The sequence below is a fragment of the Monomorium pharaonis genome, chromosome 3 (genome assembly GCF_013373865.1).
Source record: "Monomorium pharaonis isolate MP-MQ-018 chromosome 3, ASM1337386v2, whole genome shotgun sequence".
Taxonomy (NCBI): domain Eukaryota; kingdom Metazoa; phylum Arthropoda; class Insecta; order Hymenoptera; family Formicidae; genus Monomorium; species Monomorium pharaonis.
Window position 1 is genome coordinate 27,081,823 of NC_050469.1, and position 20,323 is coordinate 27,102,145.

At 35.7% G+C, this 20,323-nt stretch overlaps 1 protein-coding gene and 3 long non-coding RNA genes across 5 annotated transcripts in view; 2 read left to right on the plus strand and 2 right to left on the minus strand.

The window, feature by feature from the left end:
- The window catches only part of LOC118644808, a 47,383-nt gene that overhangs the window by 6,021 nt on the left and 21,039 nt on the right, over window positions 1-20,323 (plus strand). The window lies entirely within an intron of this gene.
- On the minus strand, window positions 3,144-6,321 carry LOC118644809. Its single transcript, XR_004962588.1, has 2 exons — window positions 6,192-6,321; window positions 3,144-5,861 (listed from the first exon to the last, which is right to left on the minus strand). It is a non-coding gene; the product is annotated as an uncharacterized LOC118644809 (long non-coding RNA).
- Window positions 7,769-10,572, plus strand: LOC114255527. The gene is made up of 2 exons (XR_004962587.1): window positions 7,769-7,853; window positions 8,719-10,572. It is a non-coding gene; the product is annotated as an uncharacterized LOC114255527 (long non-coding RNA).
- LOC105829083 (mitochondrial distribution and morphology protein 34) overlaps window positions 14,702-20,323 on the minus strand; it is a 77,350-nt gene continuing 71,728 nt past the window's right edge. The window contains exon 4 of the mRNA XM_036284410.1: window positions 14,702-19,569. Within this exon, the coding sequence (XP_036140303.1) occupies window positions 19,147-19,569 (423 nt within the window). The 3' untranslated portion in view covers window positions 14,702-19,146. The remainder of the gene's footprint in view (window positions 19,570-20,323) is intronic.

A 20,323-nucleotide genomic window follows, 5' to 3' on the forward strand; every position in this document is an offset into this window, starting at 1 on the left:
ATTCAAATATAAAATATTCATAAATTACAAATATAAAAAATATAAAAATACGTTGAACATTGCAAATGAATTATACTTTGTCAATCGTTTTTTTTTTAAATAATTTATTATGATAAATCATGATCAAGAGTAATTTAGTTATCAAACAATTACTTTAACGGATGCATGGACGATCGTAAGAAGTATTGTCAAATTAATATAATGTTTCTAATAAGCGATACGTTTTCGCAAGTACGTTTCACAAGATAGAGCACTAAATAGAATGTTTAAAGTTCATAAATCACGTTAAGTGGAACAACACGAACGATCGTTACAGAAATGATTTGCGACGCGTCGATTAAAAATGTCTATTGGATTATAATTGTACGGCCTATTTGCACGCCGTATATAATATTTAGAATCTTACGTCCCGTTATTCGTCATCGTTAAATGCATTTGTAAATCACTTCTCATCTCTTTGAAATGTAAATATTCGTGACCAAATTATAACCCGATGCTTCTTGTAAAATGAGCGATAGGATTATCTGTATTGAAGAATTGTAAGGGTTTACAATCGGTTAAAAAGTGCAGGCATCATCAAACTTTTTGAATTCTTAAGTCTTCATCAAACAATCTGAATCGTCACTCTGAACCATCCATCAAATTGTTTGATAAATTGGTTCAGAGTGAATTGCATTAACTGGTTGAATGAAATAATCTGATTTACCGATTATCTTTACACATTACAGCTTCGTCCGTAACATAAATGTGACATCACTTTGTTTTTGGATATTCCTTAATATAAAAACTGAAAGTAAAATTTTGAAAACATAAATTTAAACTGGAAAGTATTTTTTATCTAATAATATAGCAGTTTTTATAATACTGCTTTATATTTTGTAATAATTAATATTTTTATGACATAAAAAAATATCTAAGAAATTGGACTTTAAAACTAGCAAGTATGTTACATTTTTCTTCTTTTCCTGTTTCTTTTATAAACTTAATTTACACAAATAAAATATTAAATACATTTCATGATCTATATTATAATTGTTTTAGATTATCTAATTGAAAAAAATTATGACTTTCTAATTTAATAAATAATGCTTTTCAAAATTAACTTTGAATTTAACTTGAATAAATTTAATCTTAACGTAACCTTTAGCCGAGTTAGCTTTTTCTTCATGTAATTTTTAACGTTATTAAATTAATTTTATAAGCCATTAATAATAATAACTTAATTTAGTTAAAAAAAAAAGTATTAACTTATCCAATCCTGATTATAATTTGTCTATGATGTACCTATGTATGTAGTATGTGTAAAAAAATATCTTAATTCGCTTTTACAAGCGCGCAAGCGGGATAAATTAACCAACGTAAATGCATCAAGACGGGTAAAAGAGGCATTCATCCCTCATCCATCTTTATTTTCAGTACATCGTTCCGCTCGTCGGTCGTTGACTTTAAACCGAACGACTTGTCGCTAGTGTATCATTCGACGAAGCCGACATCCTCGACGACAGATACGACATGCGTCGAAAATCGGTCCCACGACATTCGACAGTGAGCCAGCCTTCGCGCGCTAGTATTCATTAATTAACTGGCATAACGTTTACGACGGGCGTCAATACTGTTCCCGGCTGCTAACCAACGAACTCGTTCGCTGTAGTAATGATTGCATATTCCAGAACGTCGTGATAGAGTTTTTACGACGTAATAAAAGAACGGGAAGAGAACAAACGTAGGAGGACGTGCGATGACTGGAAATATATGTAAACACGAATAGAGTCGTCACAAAACGGAGGAATATTCTGATCTTTGTTTTTGATCATTAAATCCATATCTCGAGAAAGATAGAAAATAGATTTTGAGTTTTAAGCAAAGATTTAAATATTAAATTAGCCAATAATTTAAATACTTGAGCTTGTTTCTACTTCTCGAACTTCTCGCAATATAACTCTTTAATTTAAAACATAAAATAAAGAGAGTTTGGTTACATCTTGGTGCAGAGTGTCATTTTCGATTAAATCTTGGTGCATAATAATAATTTTACATGAGTTTTATTTCCAGTTCATCGTGCGGAACTACGCGCTGAATATTTGTTCCTTTAATTCACAGTAACACCTGCTTAATGATAATTTCCAATATAAAATTGCATACAAGAGAGACTTTTATAAGCCAAGACAATTTCATAAATCCGTGTTTTATCGATCAATAAGCGCTATTTTCACCAGAAAATGTAAGAGTGTCGTCATAAAAAAATAAAAACGCGGTAGCTATTTCCGTGCATGTTTTATTCCGTCCTGTTAGACGGGATTAACTTACCATGACGATTCGTGGCAGAGATTCTTTCGTGTCGCACGAGTGCTGCTCGTCTGCCGTTGCCGAAGATTATTTGCTCGTGCGGGAGGATCGGCCTGTTCCCCTTTGCTGGCGGACTCCATTTCAGCGGCAGCAAAGCGGAAAAAGACACACCCTCGACCAACACTCCGGGTACCGCTCGTGTCATAGCGAATATCTTTCTTGATCATCCACATTTCGTCCATCCAATCTGCGCTTCATCTGCGTTCGATCTCTCGAAACAACCTGATTCGCGAAATCTCTTCTCGTCAACAAATCTGAAAAGCCTTACTTATGCGTCAGACTTATCTCACGTGATTCAAGCTGATTCTTCTTTGTTGCATGTCAGGCTTCGATTGGGACTCAAAGCTTCCACTGTGAAAAATGTTGCGATTTTTTGTGGACCTCGGCTTCTTCCTTGATTTTGCTACAGTCGCAATTTTTTAAACAAAGGTTGTAAGAATAAATAAGTCCCCAATTCTTTCGTCGAAGTGTACGATATTGTGACGCAAATCGCTTGATATCATTAAAATAAAGTGTACAATGGTTTTTTTAATGCTGCTAATGCAAGAATCTGTCTTGTTCGAATTGCTTTACTTGTAAAGAAAGATTCTTCAATGCCGTATTAAAATAAAAACTTCCATTGCTGGAAATTTTTCTCAAAATTCTTATCTTAGAAGACCCACTTTCAAACAGAGATTTTTTAAATACATTTACGGAATAATAATAAATAAAGACATGTATTTTTTATCGACAATTAAATATGTTTAATTGTCGGGTGAAATCTCAATCTTTGAAAATTGGCTAAATTTTTATTTTTATTTTTTTTTTACACAACTTTTGAACAAATCATGATATAATTTTATAAACTTTCTTTGTGGGATTTTGCTCTTATTTTAGAGTATAGTCATTCTTTCACGTTTTCTAAATCCATCCTCAAGCTTAATATAACCCTAAAAGATGTATTATATGTGGGGTGACGGTCAGAATTAAACTTGAGAATTGAATCAGGATCTGCTATGACCCGATTGTGAGTGATTTGATCGTTTTTACACGAAGCTACACATCATCGCTTGTACGATTTCTTATTTTAAAACTTTATTTATTGCTGTTGTATTTGTTTCCCAATGGAGAATATTTCTTCAACTTTAGAAATTGAAATCTGTATCTTGACAAGTGACAGCTAACATTAAGACGAAATATTATACTTTGCTGTAATAGCTGCTGTATTAAAAAAATAATAGTACTACAGAGTTCTCAATTTCAATGATTACAACAACTATTGTTAGTACTTGCTTTTAATACTCCAAATAAATAATTAATTTTCAATTTCATACTGCCAGTATTAAATGTTTGTAAGGACTTAATTTTGACGTCGCAAACTTTTGAAATAAATTCTCGCTAATGTAAGAATAATTGTTGCGAATAAAATACATGTCGCGGATCTGTCCGAATGACATAACGTCTCTCGATGTCTCGAACAATGATATACCTGTTGCATCTTGACTATTTTGCAAGTGTACTAATCGGCAGTGATGCCTGGCGTGATTTCGGCGACTTAATCAAGTCGACACGAGATCTTGGCACATACGAGCGGGTCGAAAATATGCGAGTAGGAAGAGGCGTCTGTCAGTCTGTTTGTTTAGTAAATGACGCGAAATGATCGTGTGACGGATCGCGTGTGTCGGGGGACACACTGTAGAATCGCGAAAGATATTTTGTACGTATCTCTCCGTCTCGCCGCACATCAACGCTAATTGTTGCCATTTTAACGCCTCGCATTCCGCCGACTTTCGCGATGATCATAACGCTCGTTAAAGATCCAAGATTACATTTTTTTCACTCCTGACATTCAGCAATACTGAATTCAATTGAACTCGCCTCGCGATTCTTCTACCGAGATTTTTAGGCTTAACGTCGCTCCCTGGAGTTTTGAAGAACGAGGAGAATTAATTCTGGAGGAGTATCAAGGAGAAAGCGCGTTTATTTTACATACACTAGACGTGCTGGAAAATACATACATCACCTTCGCGCTTCATAAATCTCTCGAGAATAAAGTAATCCTCACTCTATGTAAATCCCGTGAGCAAATTAATTTTCGTTCTTTATTAAAATCTCCAGAACAAATTTTCCACTTCAATGGTTATTCCAAATGGAATGCGGTTATTCCAAAAATAGAGCCGCAATTAATTTAATGCAAGGAGCAAGAAGAGCTCCACTCCGTCTTCCTCTTTCTCGCCGGATAGGATTACCAAACAGCTGGAATGAAGCCCCGAGAGTCTAATGTCTATTCTCGCCCACATATTCTCTCGTTTTCGCGGTACGCTGAGATTTAATGCGATTTGAAATCGAGTAACGATAAAGCTCAGCGCGCGCTTTTTCCGCCTCCACCCTCGCGCGACGGACGTGCTATTCGAATATCCGCGTGCGAAATCCGTGTGGCTAAGATCCAGCGAGTGTTTCGCTATATTAAGACCTCCCTTACGTAACGGATACTCATATCTATGCGAATACATCTGAACATTTAATATGCTCGTCGCTGTGTGCTTTCGTCGAGCGTACAAACGCTCGCGAACTCGAGTGCGAATTAATTCGCGAACGCAACTCAAACTTGCACTTTAAGTGTTGACAAAGTTAGACATGAAACTGCATGTATTACAGAAAGTTGAGCGATAAAAGAAATCCATCGTCAAATATCCATCGTCAATGTGTAGCATATGAATATACGCGATAATAGAGATGACGTAAAATTTAATATTTTATCTTTAATTATATTATCTGTTATATGAAAAAAGTTAAATATTGGAAATGTTTGATAAAATAACAGAAAATTTTCTTGAAAAAAAACTTGCAGTGAAGACAAAAAAAATTATTCGTTCAAATTGATGAGTGTTGAAATGATAAAAACAAAAATTTAACGAAATTACATCGTGTGTGCGTGAGGTCTTTTTTTTCTTCGTCTACTTTTGCATTCATCTGTCATCTCCGCAAAGTATACTTTAGGGCTTTTAGGCCATCGTCACGCCTTAATGCACAAGTGTCATTCGTCAGCGGGAAAATTTCTGCGTGGTTATTAAATTGCCAAATGCTATTAAAATATCAACTCTCTCGACCACGAAAGTACGCAAGCCGTCCTGTAAATATAACGCGAATAAAGTTTAGTAACGTGTGGGATATCTCTCTCTCTCTCTCTTCTGGCACTTTCCCAAATCCATATTAAATCCTGTAACGAGTTTTACTCTTATTATCTCATTTTGAAGATTAGTTGACATGTGCTAATGTTATATGATGCTATATGTATTTCAACGAGACGTTTGCCTCGTGATGAGAAAAAATCACGAATTGATCATAAATTACATTTATTATGTTGTAAATGTTATAATATTTCTATAATCTGATAATTACATATATAAATGTTATATATATGACATAATGAAACTTTCGGATTCACTCTCTTCTTTATTCTCATAATTGTTTTACTTCACATTGGATTGTACTTCAAATTATTGATTATTATCCAGTAATTTGAATAAAATATGCTAAAACATATGCTAACGTTAATCTGTGAAATATAGCATTTGTACTTATTAGCATCAAATACAAGCTTTTTTCACTTTTAAGATCAACTTGAAAAAATGTATAAAAAGCAATATATAAAGAAAATAAAAATTGTAGATAAAAAATATCGCGAAATTGTTAATACTTAAATATTATTATTTACGATTTGCAAAAACGTATACGGATATTAATAATCGAAATTAGATTTATTATAATCTGTAATTTTTACGAAATAAATGTAATATGTACTTTTTACGAAATACTATTAATTTTTACAGATGTGACCCTGTCACAATATAAAAATTACTTACATAGTTTATTATTAGAGATTTCGTAACGGGAACTTTCCTAGATGAAATTTTCTAACACAACTTGCGGTGCACTTTCAATGTAATGATAATGTGTACAATCGTTCAATATTTGTTCAATATTCTTTCCACTCATCAAATTTCATGTTTCCAAAGATTATATTATGAGGGATATGCAATTAGACATTATTTTAAAGAAACGTCTGTCGTCTTTTTTTGAAAGTCTTGTATTGAGCATAGTTCATCTATATTTTCATTTCTTCTTATTAACTTTCTTGAAAGATTAATTTTGTTATTGATTGAGATATAATGATTGAAATATAGTCCACTTATTTTTCAAAGAGTTACACATATTAAGATCAAATTGAAAGATGTGCAATCTCCATGTAGATAAACTTTATAACAGGTTTATGGTCATAGAATTTCCAGATCATAGAAAGGCGTTCCTTTTTTTTGTTACAGGCCGAGAATTATAGAAGATGATACGATTAAATTTCTTCCTGATATTCTCTCTCGTCTTTTTTTTCTCTTTCGTACATGATCATCTCGTCTCTCTGTAATTTCTTTTTTTTTTCAAATTTTCTTTTTCTTTCTTTTCTCGAATCTTGTCTTTTTTTCAGATTGATGATATTACGAGTGCATGTATGACGTTTTCTTCTTGTTCTTCTGACATATAATTTCGCAGCAATGTATGATGAAATCGAAGCGTTTCAGGTGATGATTTTTGGTTTCATTGCGATGGGAAGAAGTTGCGAGAAAGAGGAGCGATTTAAAAGAGGAGAAATTCTGATTGAAATGAATCTGAAGCTGAGGAGAATATAAGGAATAAGAAATTAGAGATTAAAAATAAAGGATACAGAAAATCTTTGAATGGACGGAAATGAGAACACAGGTAGGAACTTCGTAGGAAATTTGTACATCTCCATTAAAATTTTGAATAGAATTCATTAAGATAACAAGTTTCCGATTGCAAGGCTGGATGCAGTAACAATTCCACTTCTCTTTTTCATGAGAAACTTGAAAAATTTCAATCAAAATCTGGGTCTATAAATGAATCTATAAACTGAAATCGAGAATTTTATTTTGATTTATTAAGTACTTTTAACTTAATCTCTCTTTCTCTCTCTTAAATTTTTCAAAAATAAAATAAAAAAATTGGATTAGGCCACACTGTGTGCTACACCCTTCGATTTCTGATCTCGAGTTGTCGAAGATCTTTGAAGTAAATGCGATCAAGTCCTTTGAATAAGTCCCCTTCGACTGGTACCCCGCGGGAGTGATAACGATGTGAGGGTGGATGTCTCGATGCGACTGACTGTTAGTGTTTCATTCAAGAAGGCGTCGCGACGCCAACGTCGTAGCGCGCACGCGCCGGCGGGCGCGGCGCGGCGCCGCCTTTCTTCTTCCTTCTGTCGTCTATTTGGGCCCGTGGTGCACCCACGCACCCACGCAAATCGCACGCGTTCACGCACGCGCGTATCGCGCGCCGATTTTTATTTCGATCGATTGAAATATATTCCGGTATTAATAGACAACGAACGGGCCGGCGTCCCTTTTCGCGGCTGCTACTATTCGGAATACACCTCGGGGCAGAACAGTCCTTTAAACATTCATTTCTTGACAGATGCAAAATGTGCAGGTTAACACTTTTTAAATCTAAGACAGGTAAATAATTCTCTCTTATGGAATTATATAATTAATCTTACTATATATTGTTTGTTTAACATGCGTTCATCTTTAGAATAGATTTGACTTCAATCATTGAGTGATAAATTATTTTATTTTATTGTACATATTAAAATAATGGAGACTAGTTACCCTCTATGTGCTACATAAAAGGTAATTAAAGATTTTAATACTTATAAGATAGTTAACAAAAATATCTGAAATGAAATATCTGATATTTTTTCCGTGATTTTAAAAGTCGAGAAAGAATTTTTAGTTTTTAAAAGAATTTTTGAAGTATAATTTATTTATTTCAACCATATATATAATAGTATATACTTTACGTTATATATCCAAAGAGGTCACACAATTATTCTCTAACAAATTTAAACTTATTTCAGTTAAATGGACATTCAAAAAAATGATCTTGCAACGAAAATTATATGTGTGTAAAATCTAACTGAGGTAGATAAATAATTAGCACATGCTATGATATGTATATGTATTGCATCTAATCAATCCAGCTGATAGAAGCAGGATTTTCAAATTCTATACGTGACAGCCAAAATTCTAGCTGATACAAAAATTAGCGATACATTTTGGTTGTGATGTCAAGAAATCTGTCTATATCGGAAAAACATTTTTTTGGGTGGAACGTTAACGAACTTTAAAATTAGCCGATAACGCGACGGCACGATAACTGCGGAGTGACAGGTAATTTCAATAAGAAAATTAATTCGATGTTTATCGTGATGCGTAAGATAAGAGCTTGAGCTTCTTCGAGTCAACCTTCTCTCAGAATGCCGTGAATAGACGGAGGTCTCGCTCGCGAGAGGATCATTGAGTATCGCGTCTGTTTTTATAGGCCGGAGAAACTCTCGAGAGGCACGATCGTTAGTGCAAGATCAATGGTCGGCGTCGATGATCGACGATCCGCAGTTGAGAGTCTTCAAGCTCGACACCCGTCGTACCTTCAAAGCGCGAATCGCGCGCCCGGTTGAGTGACGTGCGATACGGCGACTCCTCGGCCCTCCCGACGCAACTCACTCGGAGAAAAATTACAGGCTCGCACTCGGCGATTACTCGGCGCGAGTTGCAGGCCCCGAAATAAAAATCAGATATTTCCATATTGCGCAATAGCAGGTCTGTGTGCCTGCGCGAAAACCAGGCGGCTTCCTCTTCGAAGTCGGCGAAACGTTGCGTCGTGACTTTCTCAATAAAAACTGCAGATGTTGTGTTTTTAAAATGTATAGAGAAATTCGTTATTAAATGTTTCAAGTCTAGGCAATTTTGTGAAAGTATTAAAGAGTAAAAATTAAATTGATTGATATTCTAATAACCTATTAGGGAAGAAGATAAGTAAAAACTGAGAAATTTCTACATTTTCTTACCACAAATAGAGAAATTATAAGAAATTATTGTGGCAATATTTGTCGATGTATATTAGCTTTTTATAAAATAAAATTTTGAGGAAAAATTTGCCAAATATCGACATAAATTTTCTAAAGCAATATCCCCTTACTTCTCAGAATTTAAACACTTTGTACTTTATTATATTTTTGTGAATATATATAATCACAGGTTGTAGTTTTCGTGTAAGATTTAGTTATGTAATAAATGTCTTATCGGTTTTTGTATTTGAGTATATAATAGATAACATTAAATCATTTTACATGTTTGTATTATATATTTGTTTTATTTATATTTTTTTTCTTATTTTTCATATAATGCAATTTTAATAAAATCGAAGGGATATGTGACTTTATCTTTGTAGAACATTTTTGTCTTTATCGATTGCAAAATTCCAAGCGACGATGGTTAGAGCAATTTTTCGGCACAAACATGTTATATTCAGACTCTGCCTAAACTTCCGTTAGACAGAAATAGACGCGAAATGACACGGATAAGCGGCTGGGTGTCGCTGAAATAAAACTCGCGGCCATCTGGATTCGCGGTGTATGGAAAAACAAACTCGTCGCTTCGGTTCCTCCGCGCTTTATGATTCGGCTGAAAATTTCGCGATAACCGGTGAATAATTTGCGGATATCCGAAAATAATAATTGCAGATGTCCAAGGAGGAAGGGGACGAACAATTTTTAACTTTCTATAAATGGCTGATTGTGAGAGGCTGACGTTTTGTAAAAAAAAATCAATATTATATCAGAGGATTTTAAACTATTTTAACTAAAAACAAATAGTAAATCCAAGCATATAATAAAATGATATAGCTAAAATATTGACTAATACGAAATTTGTCGTAGATTAAGTCGAGATAATTAATAGAATAATATCACATCATGTCTAACCAGAAGTTCAGGTATATTAATTAAAAACAAACAGTAGATTCAAAATAATAGTCATTAATTGATAAGACTAATTGCCATCAATGACTAATCAGAAATTTTTCATAGAAATACTGTCGAGATATTTTGATTAACATTTTGATGATTATTATTACGTGTTTATTATTTCAATATATTTTAATGTTTTATACTTTTTTATACAACATTTAGAGAAAAACCTTTGTTAAGATCTAATATAGAGATAAAAAATCTAGCAATCCGTTGAATAGTCGCTTGTTAGTTTCCCTTAACCCAAGAATATATATAAGCTATTTTCAACCTCGATCATCGCAAGAAAAAGCGAACTGAGCAAAGTTCGTTCTGAGAAAATACGAAAAATATGTACGTAAAATAAAACTTAGTGGTTTTAAACTGTTTTTGCCGAAAAGTACGATTATTTCTTTTCTTTATAAATAAAATCACAGAAAAGTCGAGTGAAACATCTTAGAAAATATGGATTTTATTTTTGAATTGCAACTAGAATTTTTACATATAACAATGCTAAAGTAAAAGAATAAAATTACGATTGTTTTTATATGTATATTATCGTTTTATTTTGAACAAATGTTTTTATTCAAAAATAAAACAATAATATGCATAAATTAGCTAAAGATTCTTTTTAAATATAAAAACATAAAATAGATATTGCGGCGTTCCGTCTAATCTATTATTTATGTAAAGTGAATTAATACGAAACATAGATAATATCTCTTTAAATGACAGAGATAAAAAATTTATAATTTCCAATATTATTCACGCAAAAGAAAGATGTGATCTTGGCTGATTCAAATATAAGAAATTTTAAATTAGATTTTATATAATTCTTATTTGTGTATTAAATCGTAAAGTAAATAAGACGAAATTTTTTTCTCCCTTCCATGTGCTCTCTTGGGCGTTTTCATTTTCCCATATTTGACTATAGGAAAGCTCACAGAGAAATAAAGGATAGGGCGTGAAGGGATGATCGGGGGTCGATTAAGAGATGGGAAAATCGAAAAGCGCGCATACGAGCTGAGAGTACACGACAGGAAAGTGGAGGCGCAACACTTTCATAAGGTAAGGCAAGAAGGGACGTTCTATTTCCGAATGCGTGGCTTACCAAATATACGCGACGCCACTCGTCTTTACGACGTATATAGCTTCCGCTGCGTTCACCCGTTCCCTCTTCTTCCTGCCACCCCCACGTCCGTGCGCCATTTTGAACGGACCTGGTCTCTCACGTTCATTAAGCGACCTCGCCCGCCGCGGATGCGGACGCGTTTAAACAACCGTAATTGCGCGTTCAACTCGTGCGGTTCTCCCTCTGCGGTAAAACCATGTCGGGTTCGTCAAACGTTTCAGCTTTCACTCGGCCGATGATTCAGTTTGAAGAATTACTTCATCTAGTAGAGAATTGTTTCACCTACTTTTCATCTCTTTTGAGTATTTTGCAATATGTATAAGTATCTGTGTAAATAATTCCACGTATAAAATTACGTTTATTAGATATTTATTAGAAATTTAATAATATTAAATATTAACGTTATTAATCGTTAAAAACATATTATTTTAAAAATAATAAAATTAAAGAATTAAAAATTGTATACCCGTATCACACACGCTTCTATATGTAGAATACATTGTTTGATAAATTTTCTGCTTATGATAAGAGCAGAATTTTATTTTGACAACTTGAAATAAAATCTAATGTAAAAAAATGTGTGGAGTGTAAACACAACCTTTTAAAACTACAATTTTATTCTGCTGTTTTATATTGTTATTATATATAGCTTTGATGTTCTTTCTATAAATTAACAAATAAAATTATAATATAGTTGTAAAATATAATATAAATACATATATATTTTAGGAATACAGGGCGGATCAAGGAAACAGGTGTCTTCCTGAAATAATCACGCAGAAACGCATCATTCCCTGATTTTTTTTGTCAAAACCGTTTTCTTTATTTTGTAGAAAACTGCGTGATAAGTACACCAATAATCTTGCAATGTCGAAGTGTTGCCGATTTATATTGGAGGCAGAACGGGGAGAACTGCCCGCGGAGGCTTTCGGTCTTCATCAAGCTTCTCAAAGTCGAGACTTGAGCAGCCTCCCCGCCGACCTATCGTGTGTTACATTGTTTGCTTTCTTTTTTTTTTTCTAGCAAGCCAGAGCAGTGAACAACGAACATGTCTTTTTCTTCTTTCCCTATGTGATAGTGTGGTACGACTCTCTATAGTGTATAAAAAGAACTCCCTTTTATATCTCTCATTCTCTCTGTCGCGTTCTCTCACTCTGTCTCTCTTTCTCACTCACTCACTCACTCTCTCTTTCTCTCACGCCCTGCCATGGCGCGCTCGAACGAACGTGACTCGCATTCGAAATGTGCAATTTCGCAAGCGCGACGCGCCTCTCTCCGAGTGCAGCACGAATCCATGCGATCTTTTCCTTTTTCTTTCTCTACCCTCTCCCTTCCTGTCTCTTTCACTGCTACTCGTGACGAGCCGCGCGAACTGTTTTTACTTCCTTCGAGATGAGACTTTTTTTTAACTTTGCATCTTGATTTTTCTTCGCGTTACTCTCGGTAGAAGCGATCTACTACTTTAACATTGTTCCTACGACATCGATTGATTACGTTGAAAAAAAAAAGGAGTCCTGATTTTTGCTATCTCTTTCTCTCCATTTCTGTCGTTCTCACTCTCTCTTTCTCTCTCGCCCGCTCTCGCGCATTGCCACAGTTAAACAATTTTTGCTGTTTGAACTTATCGAATGACATGCGACAAGTTCTGTCTTTTATTTCCGCCACGGAACTCTGTACACACCGAAACGCGTACTTCAAAATGCCGAGAAAAAATAATTCCAAAGTAGCATTCTCTCTCTTTCTCTCTCTCTGTCTCTCTCTCATTCTCTCTCTCTCTCTCTCTCTCTCTCTCTCTGTGTGCAATCTAATATGTATGTACACATAAACTTTTCAAAATAGATCTTTATACGCGCGCGCGTGTGTTGTGTGTACGTGTGTAATATATGTATATACATATACATATATGTATTTATATTATATAATATAGATATAATATTATATAATATATATAATTATATAATATATATGTATTTTATATATAAAAAGATCTATTTTATATATTTTATTAAAGGAAAATATATTTAACTATAACGAACACTAAACTTTCTAGACCAATCTTTTAACGCCCATGCAATTAAAAACAAAACTATTCTCTTAAATGTTTTCCTCGACTAACTTTAAGAATTATATGGAAAAATGCATTTTCTGGTATATACAGAGTTCAGTGATTTCTGCCTTTGTCACGCTCCTCTGCACGCACTTATCTTTCTCTCTCTTTCTTTCTCTCACTCACTTTCTCTCACTCACTCTCTCTTTTTTTAGATAACACTTTTGCACTGATAAGGTAAGCTGATGACACATGACTCATTGATTCCTTTCGTTTTTTGCGATCATAAAACGGTTGTAAAAAGGAGTCTCGTGTTACGAGCCTCCCTTATTAGCACGCAACAGTAGGAGGGCTGACTGCAGGACGCAACGTACCTACGAACAACGGCGAGACATCATTCTTAATATGATTTCATTCGTTTAATATGATTCGCAATTTTGAACCCATCAATCGGTCCATAGTTCCGAAGTTCTTTGATTTTTTTTTTCGGTATCGTACAACGCGGAACATAAATTTTTCATTTAATTAAAGTTTATTAAAGAGTAAAAAAATGGAAATGGCGAAACGATTCACGTGGAAACTCGCAGACCAATTAACAAATGCAAAATCGCGAGACAAATCGATCAGACAAATTCACGCCAAAGGTGAATTAAGGGGAGGAAGAGATAAGGGGAAAAATTAGAATTGATTGATCGAAAGACTTACAGGGTGGATTTTGCGAGAGGGACAATGGCGAAGCTCTCGACCTCCCTTCCACCGCGAGGGACTAGACATACCGATCCTACCAACAGTACAATTATAATTACAGCTTAGAAACGAAAGCCTTTAAAAGAGGGGGAGGACACCGCTTTCGACCCCCGCTTGCAACCGCTCCGCTCCGCGTCGCAATTTCGCCGGAGGGAGGACGCGAGTTATTTTGGAACACCTTGGGAAATCACATTGCGCCTAAGAGAGAGAGAGAGAGAAAGAGAGAGAGAGTCTTATCCTTTCCGCCGCTAAAATCGCTGACGAGGACGATGGTATTATCGGCTACGTTATCCAAATTGGTGGATCGACGGCCGTGATTGTTCCCTAGCCGGACACACGGTTCAACGTGACTAGATTAATTGGCAATCGCTAGCTTGATCTTGCACCTTAATTTTCATATAATACGAGAGCTGCAAATCGTTTGGTCGATCGTCTTGTTTTAAAAGTCAACGATAAGAAATCAAGACGGAATTAGAAATGCGAAAAGATCTTCAATACTTTAAAAATACAACTGTCCACAGAAACAGTTCAATTCTTGAAATCATCGGAAAAAAGAATAAATTCATTCTCATCGAGTATTCATTTATGAGACTTTTTTTTTCTTGTGAAGAAATGAATGATCAAATATGTATCTTCAATTTTATTTTCATGTAACAAAAACTTATGACTTGACTGTTACTTTCTGCTTCCGACTTGCTTTTTTGCTCGTATTTTGCAATGGACTTTGGAACATTACGGTTTCGCTGCGGAGTCTGCTGACGTTGCGCACTGCAACAATCGCAGACGATGCTACGATCAAGCCGGCGCCTCGCGTTACAATGAGATTGCTGAGAAAGGAAATCTTATTTATTTGAACTTTGTATGCAGCATTCAATAAAAATTATTTATTAAATGTATGTTCGATGATTCGAATTATATCAATTAAAAATCTCTATTTTCTTTTTTTCTAGCCTTTAAAACGTTTGGTTGATAATTTGGTAAGTCGAGTAGTTTGTTAAACAATTAGTTTGTGCCAAAAAATGTAATTTTGACTTTTAAAATTTCGCTTAAAAAAAGACAATCTCGAAGGTTGAACCATGAATTCGGACGAACAAAAGGATATTTCATCTGAAATCGCTTTTTTACCTTTCTGTTCTCTCCTTCACTCTCTCTCACTCTTTCGCTCTTTTTCTCTCTGTCTCTCTCTCTCTCTCTCTCTCTTTCTCTCTCGTGTCGAAAGGCCACGATTATACTCATACGTCTCGCACCTCTCATCAAATCCCAATTAACAAATTGCTAGATATATCACGATGTCTGATAGCGATAATAGTAATCGACAATAGCTTGCTAAAAATTTTACTTCACCTAGAACTTATCGTCTAAAATATCTCGCGCTCGCGTCGTCGTATTTTAAATTCAATCTAAGTCGACAACGTCGCAAATTTAACCAAAACTTGCACAGGACCCATCGAATTATACAATTTTTTTTCTCGAATTCACTTCCATACTGCGCTTTTTTCTGTTTTTTAGCTTCTGCGTTTGTCAGAATCTGTCTCCAAAGAACACGCATGTACGGTTTATCTTTTCTATAAAAGATAAATGCCCGCGCGAGACAGTGTGACTGTAATCGGCGGAAGATGAAGGCGAATGAAAGGACAATATGGAAGTGAAAATTCGAAAAGAAAAAAAAATATCTTTGCTAATATTTCTCCTTGATCGCTTCGCTCCGCACACGCGCTAATTTCTTTACATAGAATATAATTAAACTTTGTCGCCTAATATTGCATGCGCGTGAACACATCTCAAAGGTGAAACAGAAAGACGATATTTTTCTCCCCCAACTCACCGCACAACGACTTAATGAACATGAAACGAAACAACGTCGCTGTGCGGGCGCAATTGCCCAGACACTTTCACGAAGATTAAAATTTATAATTTTTCTTAGGAAGAATTTGTTAACGTTGATTAGGACCTCGCCGTCAAGACATTACACTTTCACGCATGTCGAATGCTGAATCTCCCGTCGAGTGTAATTTGTGATAAAATTGCGTCGCGGATACGCACGGGCGGTGGTATAATACAAATTTTGTATGCACTTAACAGAATTTCGAATTAATATTTAAGAGCCGCCAAGCCGACATTTCCTCGGAAATGAAGCGGAAGCTCGCGAAACTAACGCCAACAAAATCGCACAAGACATTATTTCGCTCTACACGTGCCACCTGCCTTTCCGTCTCGCGCATTCCTCGTACGCCACGCACGATCCGTAATCACAAAGGGAAACGTATCGGTATAATTTCATTGCAATTTCTCCCTACGTCGCAAACCCTTAAGAAATACAATAATAATTGGTGACTTCTCATGAAATAATCAAGTGATTCGCTCTATCTCGAAATTGAGATTCAAAGTTGACAAGGCGTTTCCGCATGGGACACACTCATAGCTGATGTTTTGATCTTGTAAAAATTTAAATATCTATACTTTATGAGAAATAATATTAGAAATATTTTAAAAGTAATCCTGTTAAAACTTGTGTAATGTACAGTTTAATGATTTATTAAACCATGTAATCAGTATAAACTATTGATATTAACGTGTTTGAAGTTTGAAATTTATCACGTTAATTTTTAAGAATAAATTGTTATGTTAAAATGAAATTATTTATTATACTGCAAAACGCGTCATCAAACTCGAATTTTATTCGAGCAGAACTCGTCCTATTTTGTCAAAACTGAGGCCTTATCTATTTGAATAATAATAAAGATAGCGTTATGTCGGACACAGGGCGAGCCATTCGGAACGCGAAAGGGATGCGCATACTCATAGATTTGCATTGCAAATGTACTCTTGTCTGCACGCCGCCATTACAAACGTACTCTGTCTGCAAAACAAATATTTATCGAACAAATAACGATCAATTTGATTCTTCCTCGATGCACGAATGCACTATAGTCGATCGTTAATTACCGGTTGCATTAACGTCGATCAACATTGGATTTAACTCAATACGTTAATGAAGTAAATTCCCTTCTTTCTGTTATATATTTACACGAATAACTTAGTAAGAGATAAGCAATTGCTAGAAGCAAGAGTTAACCAGAAATATCGATGTAACCATGCCAAGCAGTTTATGTTTCCTCTTTGCATATTATAATGTAATTCTAATCTAAAGAGAAAGAAGCTACATATTGGAGGAACCATTAAACTTTTCCGTTCCAACTATTTGAGTTGCGAGAAATTTCGCGATCTTAATTTCGAAAATCTTACTTTATTCTAGAGATTATGTATCAATGTAACGCGATAACAGATGAATCATCTATTCTAACTCTTTTTTAATTTTTTAAATAAATTATCGGTACATCAATTTGCTACTTATAATGATTATGATTGAACATATAATGATTACGAACACATAATCTTTAAACTCAACAAGAGATCGACACAAATTTCCCTTATATAATTACTCTCTAATTTCTATGTCGGAAAAGATTCACCGTTGTTGATTGCTTCAAGTACACATAGCATTCGAGGTAGAATATATTCGACTCTTTGACTTTGCCAGAAGAACATACATTTGTCGGAAGTGTGTGCGCGTCCCGTTATAGTTTCGTACGGCCGGCCATCTCGTGTTTTTAATGGTATGCGTGTTTGTAACGTATGTTTGATGTTTTACTTTTAAATCGGTATGTAGCATATCGTTTTTTTTTTAATCGTAATAAGTATATTGATATTGAACTACCTAGCCTAATATGTACAGAGTTTTCCGTTTTCACTCTTGGCACTACATTATCCCCCTACACAATTCCTCACACGCATACACAAACACGCGCGAGCGCGCGCGCGGGTCCCCGTTCTTCTTGTCTTTTTTTTCTTTCATTTTTTCCCTCGACCCTGCAATTAGCCGCGCCTCTTGCGCGTCTTTCGTTCTACTCGTTCCGCACACGCGCGCTTGCATTTACTCGTACGCCTGGTCTCGCACTCACGCAACCGAACGAATTCGCTCATACAACTCATGTCCCGTTCGTTCGTTTTTTTTTTCTTTTTCTCCACAACCACCATGCGTGAAACCACACTTGCCCCGTCCGGCCGTCGCGCAGCAGCCGCCCGTCGCGAATAAAATGTTATATCGATAATAAATAATTTACTAAGTCTTCGTCGCGATGAACAAACTTCCGCGATGTCCGACGATCGAGCCTCCGATCGAGAGCTGGAAGAGGGTAACCGGCGGATCCGCTTCGTCGTTGAATCGGTATCGCGAGAGTTGCGAAGCTCGCACCAGTTTCTCCTCGAAGTGAAGCTTCTCGCCGTCTAATTCCCGGACAGGGAATCCCCTCGTCCCAGGATAGGCCATCGCTTTCCGTCGCGCGTTGGTAACGCCGTTTTCCACGTCGAGCTTCGACCGTCCAATTCTGCATCCTTTCTTATCCTCTCTTCGCGTTCGACCCAATATCGTAATCTCCGCACCACCGCTTTGAAATAATCTTGAGATCTAGGCTAGACACTGGCCGCGTATGGAATTGCACAATGAAACGCGTCAACAACGGCGGTGGCGACAGCGCATCGATTTTCTCGGTCGAAGAAAAAAAAAGGAGAACAGATGCGAACCAACGCACGGCGATTGAGCGCAGTCTTGATGACTGATTTGACTTCAGTCACTACTAGGAGCCGGCTTCTTTACACTTTCCGCCGGCCCTCCTTTAGGCCACGAACGGACGACCCTCTCTCTTTCTTTCGCTCTTTTTCTCTCTCTCACACACACACACATACACACACACATTATAGAAGAACGCCGGAAGAACGATCCAACGAGGATACCACTGGCCGGGAGGAGGATATATTCTCTCGCGTATATTCAATACACGTTGCTGAACACGATGGAACACGACCGATGGAATTTATCCTATGTTGAAGTTTCTCCCGTGAGTCAGTCTTGAAGGGCGTCGTCATTGTCATTGCAGTCGCGCAGAACGATTTTGACAACCATCGTTCATTCTCGAGGTCGGACGATGCGGCTGCGACAATGACGACAACGGCGTCAAGGAAGGAAGACGCCGCGGATCAGACCTTCTGATGGAATTGCTGTTGTTGCTGTTGTTGCTGCTGCTGCTGCTGCTCTTGCCGGCTTTCGTCGGTTTCGCAGGGCACCACGGTGATGTTGGACAGATTGCTACTGCTCAGATTACTGCTCATGTTACTACTGGACTCGGAATAACTGGAAAAGGGCGGTTTGTTGACCGGCATCGACGTCGACGATGGCGTCGTATGGCTCGGGAACATCTTGAACATCGAGCGTGCGGTATTCAATAACAAATTGCTGCTGCTGGGGCTCTGACTCCGCGTCACCCGATCACCGGGCATATCGAGCAGTCCCGGATGGAGATGTTGGCTGCTACTTGGCGTCCGATAAGGTGGCGGACTCTCGCTATCGAATATCGTGCGATTCGGCGGCGCCCGCACGCACTTCTGATAAATTTCACTCTCCTGGAAACAAGAAAATTTATTACAGCGTACGAAGAACAAAGAACAACAGAATATCCGCGTGATTCTTTCAAACACATGATAAGACTTTATCGATCATCTTACATCGGATGCAAAAATACACAGATTTCTTCTTTAATTACATGTAAATAATTTTTAAACTAATAAAAATTCAATTCTTTGCGGGGCAAATATAAAATTATTTTCTTGTAAAAGGATAATGTAAAATAAAAATCTAAGATAGAATTCTTTAAAGGATACAAAGTAAAGAAAATTTAATGCGCTTTTAAGAATTGTTTCATGAAATATATAATAAAAAAAAAGTTATTAATATATTAAATTCATGCTTTCAAATTAATAATATAAAAAATAAAATGTTTAAATGAATTGTATAAATTTACTTCATCAAAAATTATGATTATATATGTGTATATTATATATATATATTCATAGACATTTTTATTATAAAAATATCCAAAAATTTATTAATTTTTTTATTCATCAAAATTTCTGAGATAGATATTATTGATTTCTTAAATGTCGTATTTAATTTTTAATTTTTTAAATTAATTTAAATTAAATTTATAATTTAAAATTAAGTGATCAATCTCAGTTTAGGATCTTGTAAGCAACTAAACTATTTTTTGTATATTTTGTATATCTTTAGGCTATAATTTCTAGAATGTAAATTTGTGTATGTGTATATTGCAGTTACGGTGATTGCAGTAACCTTAAGGCAATCGTGCAAGTGGTTTGA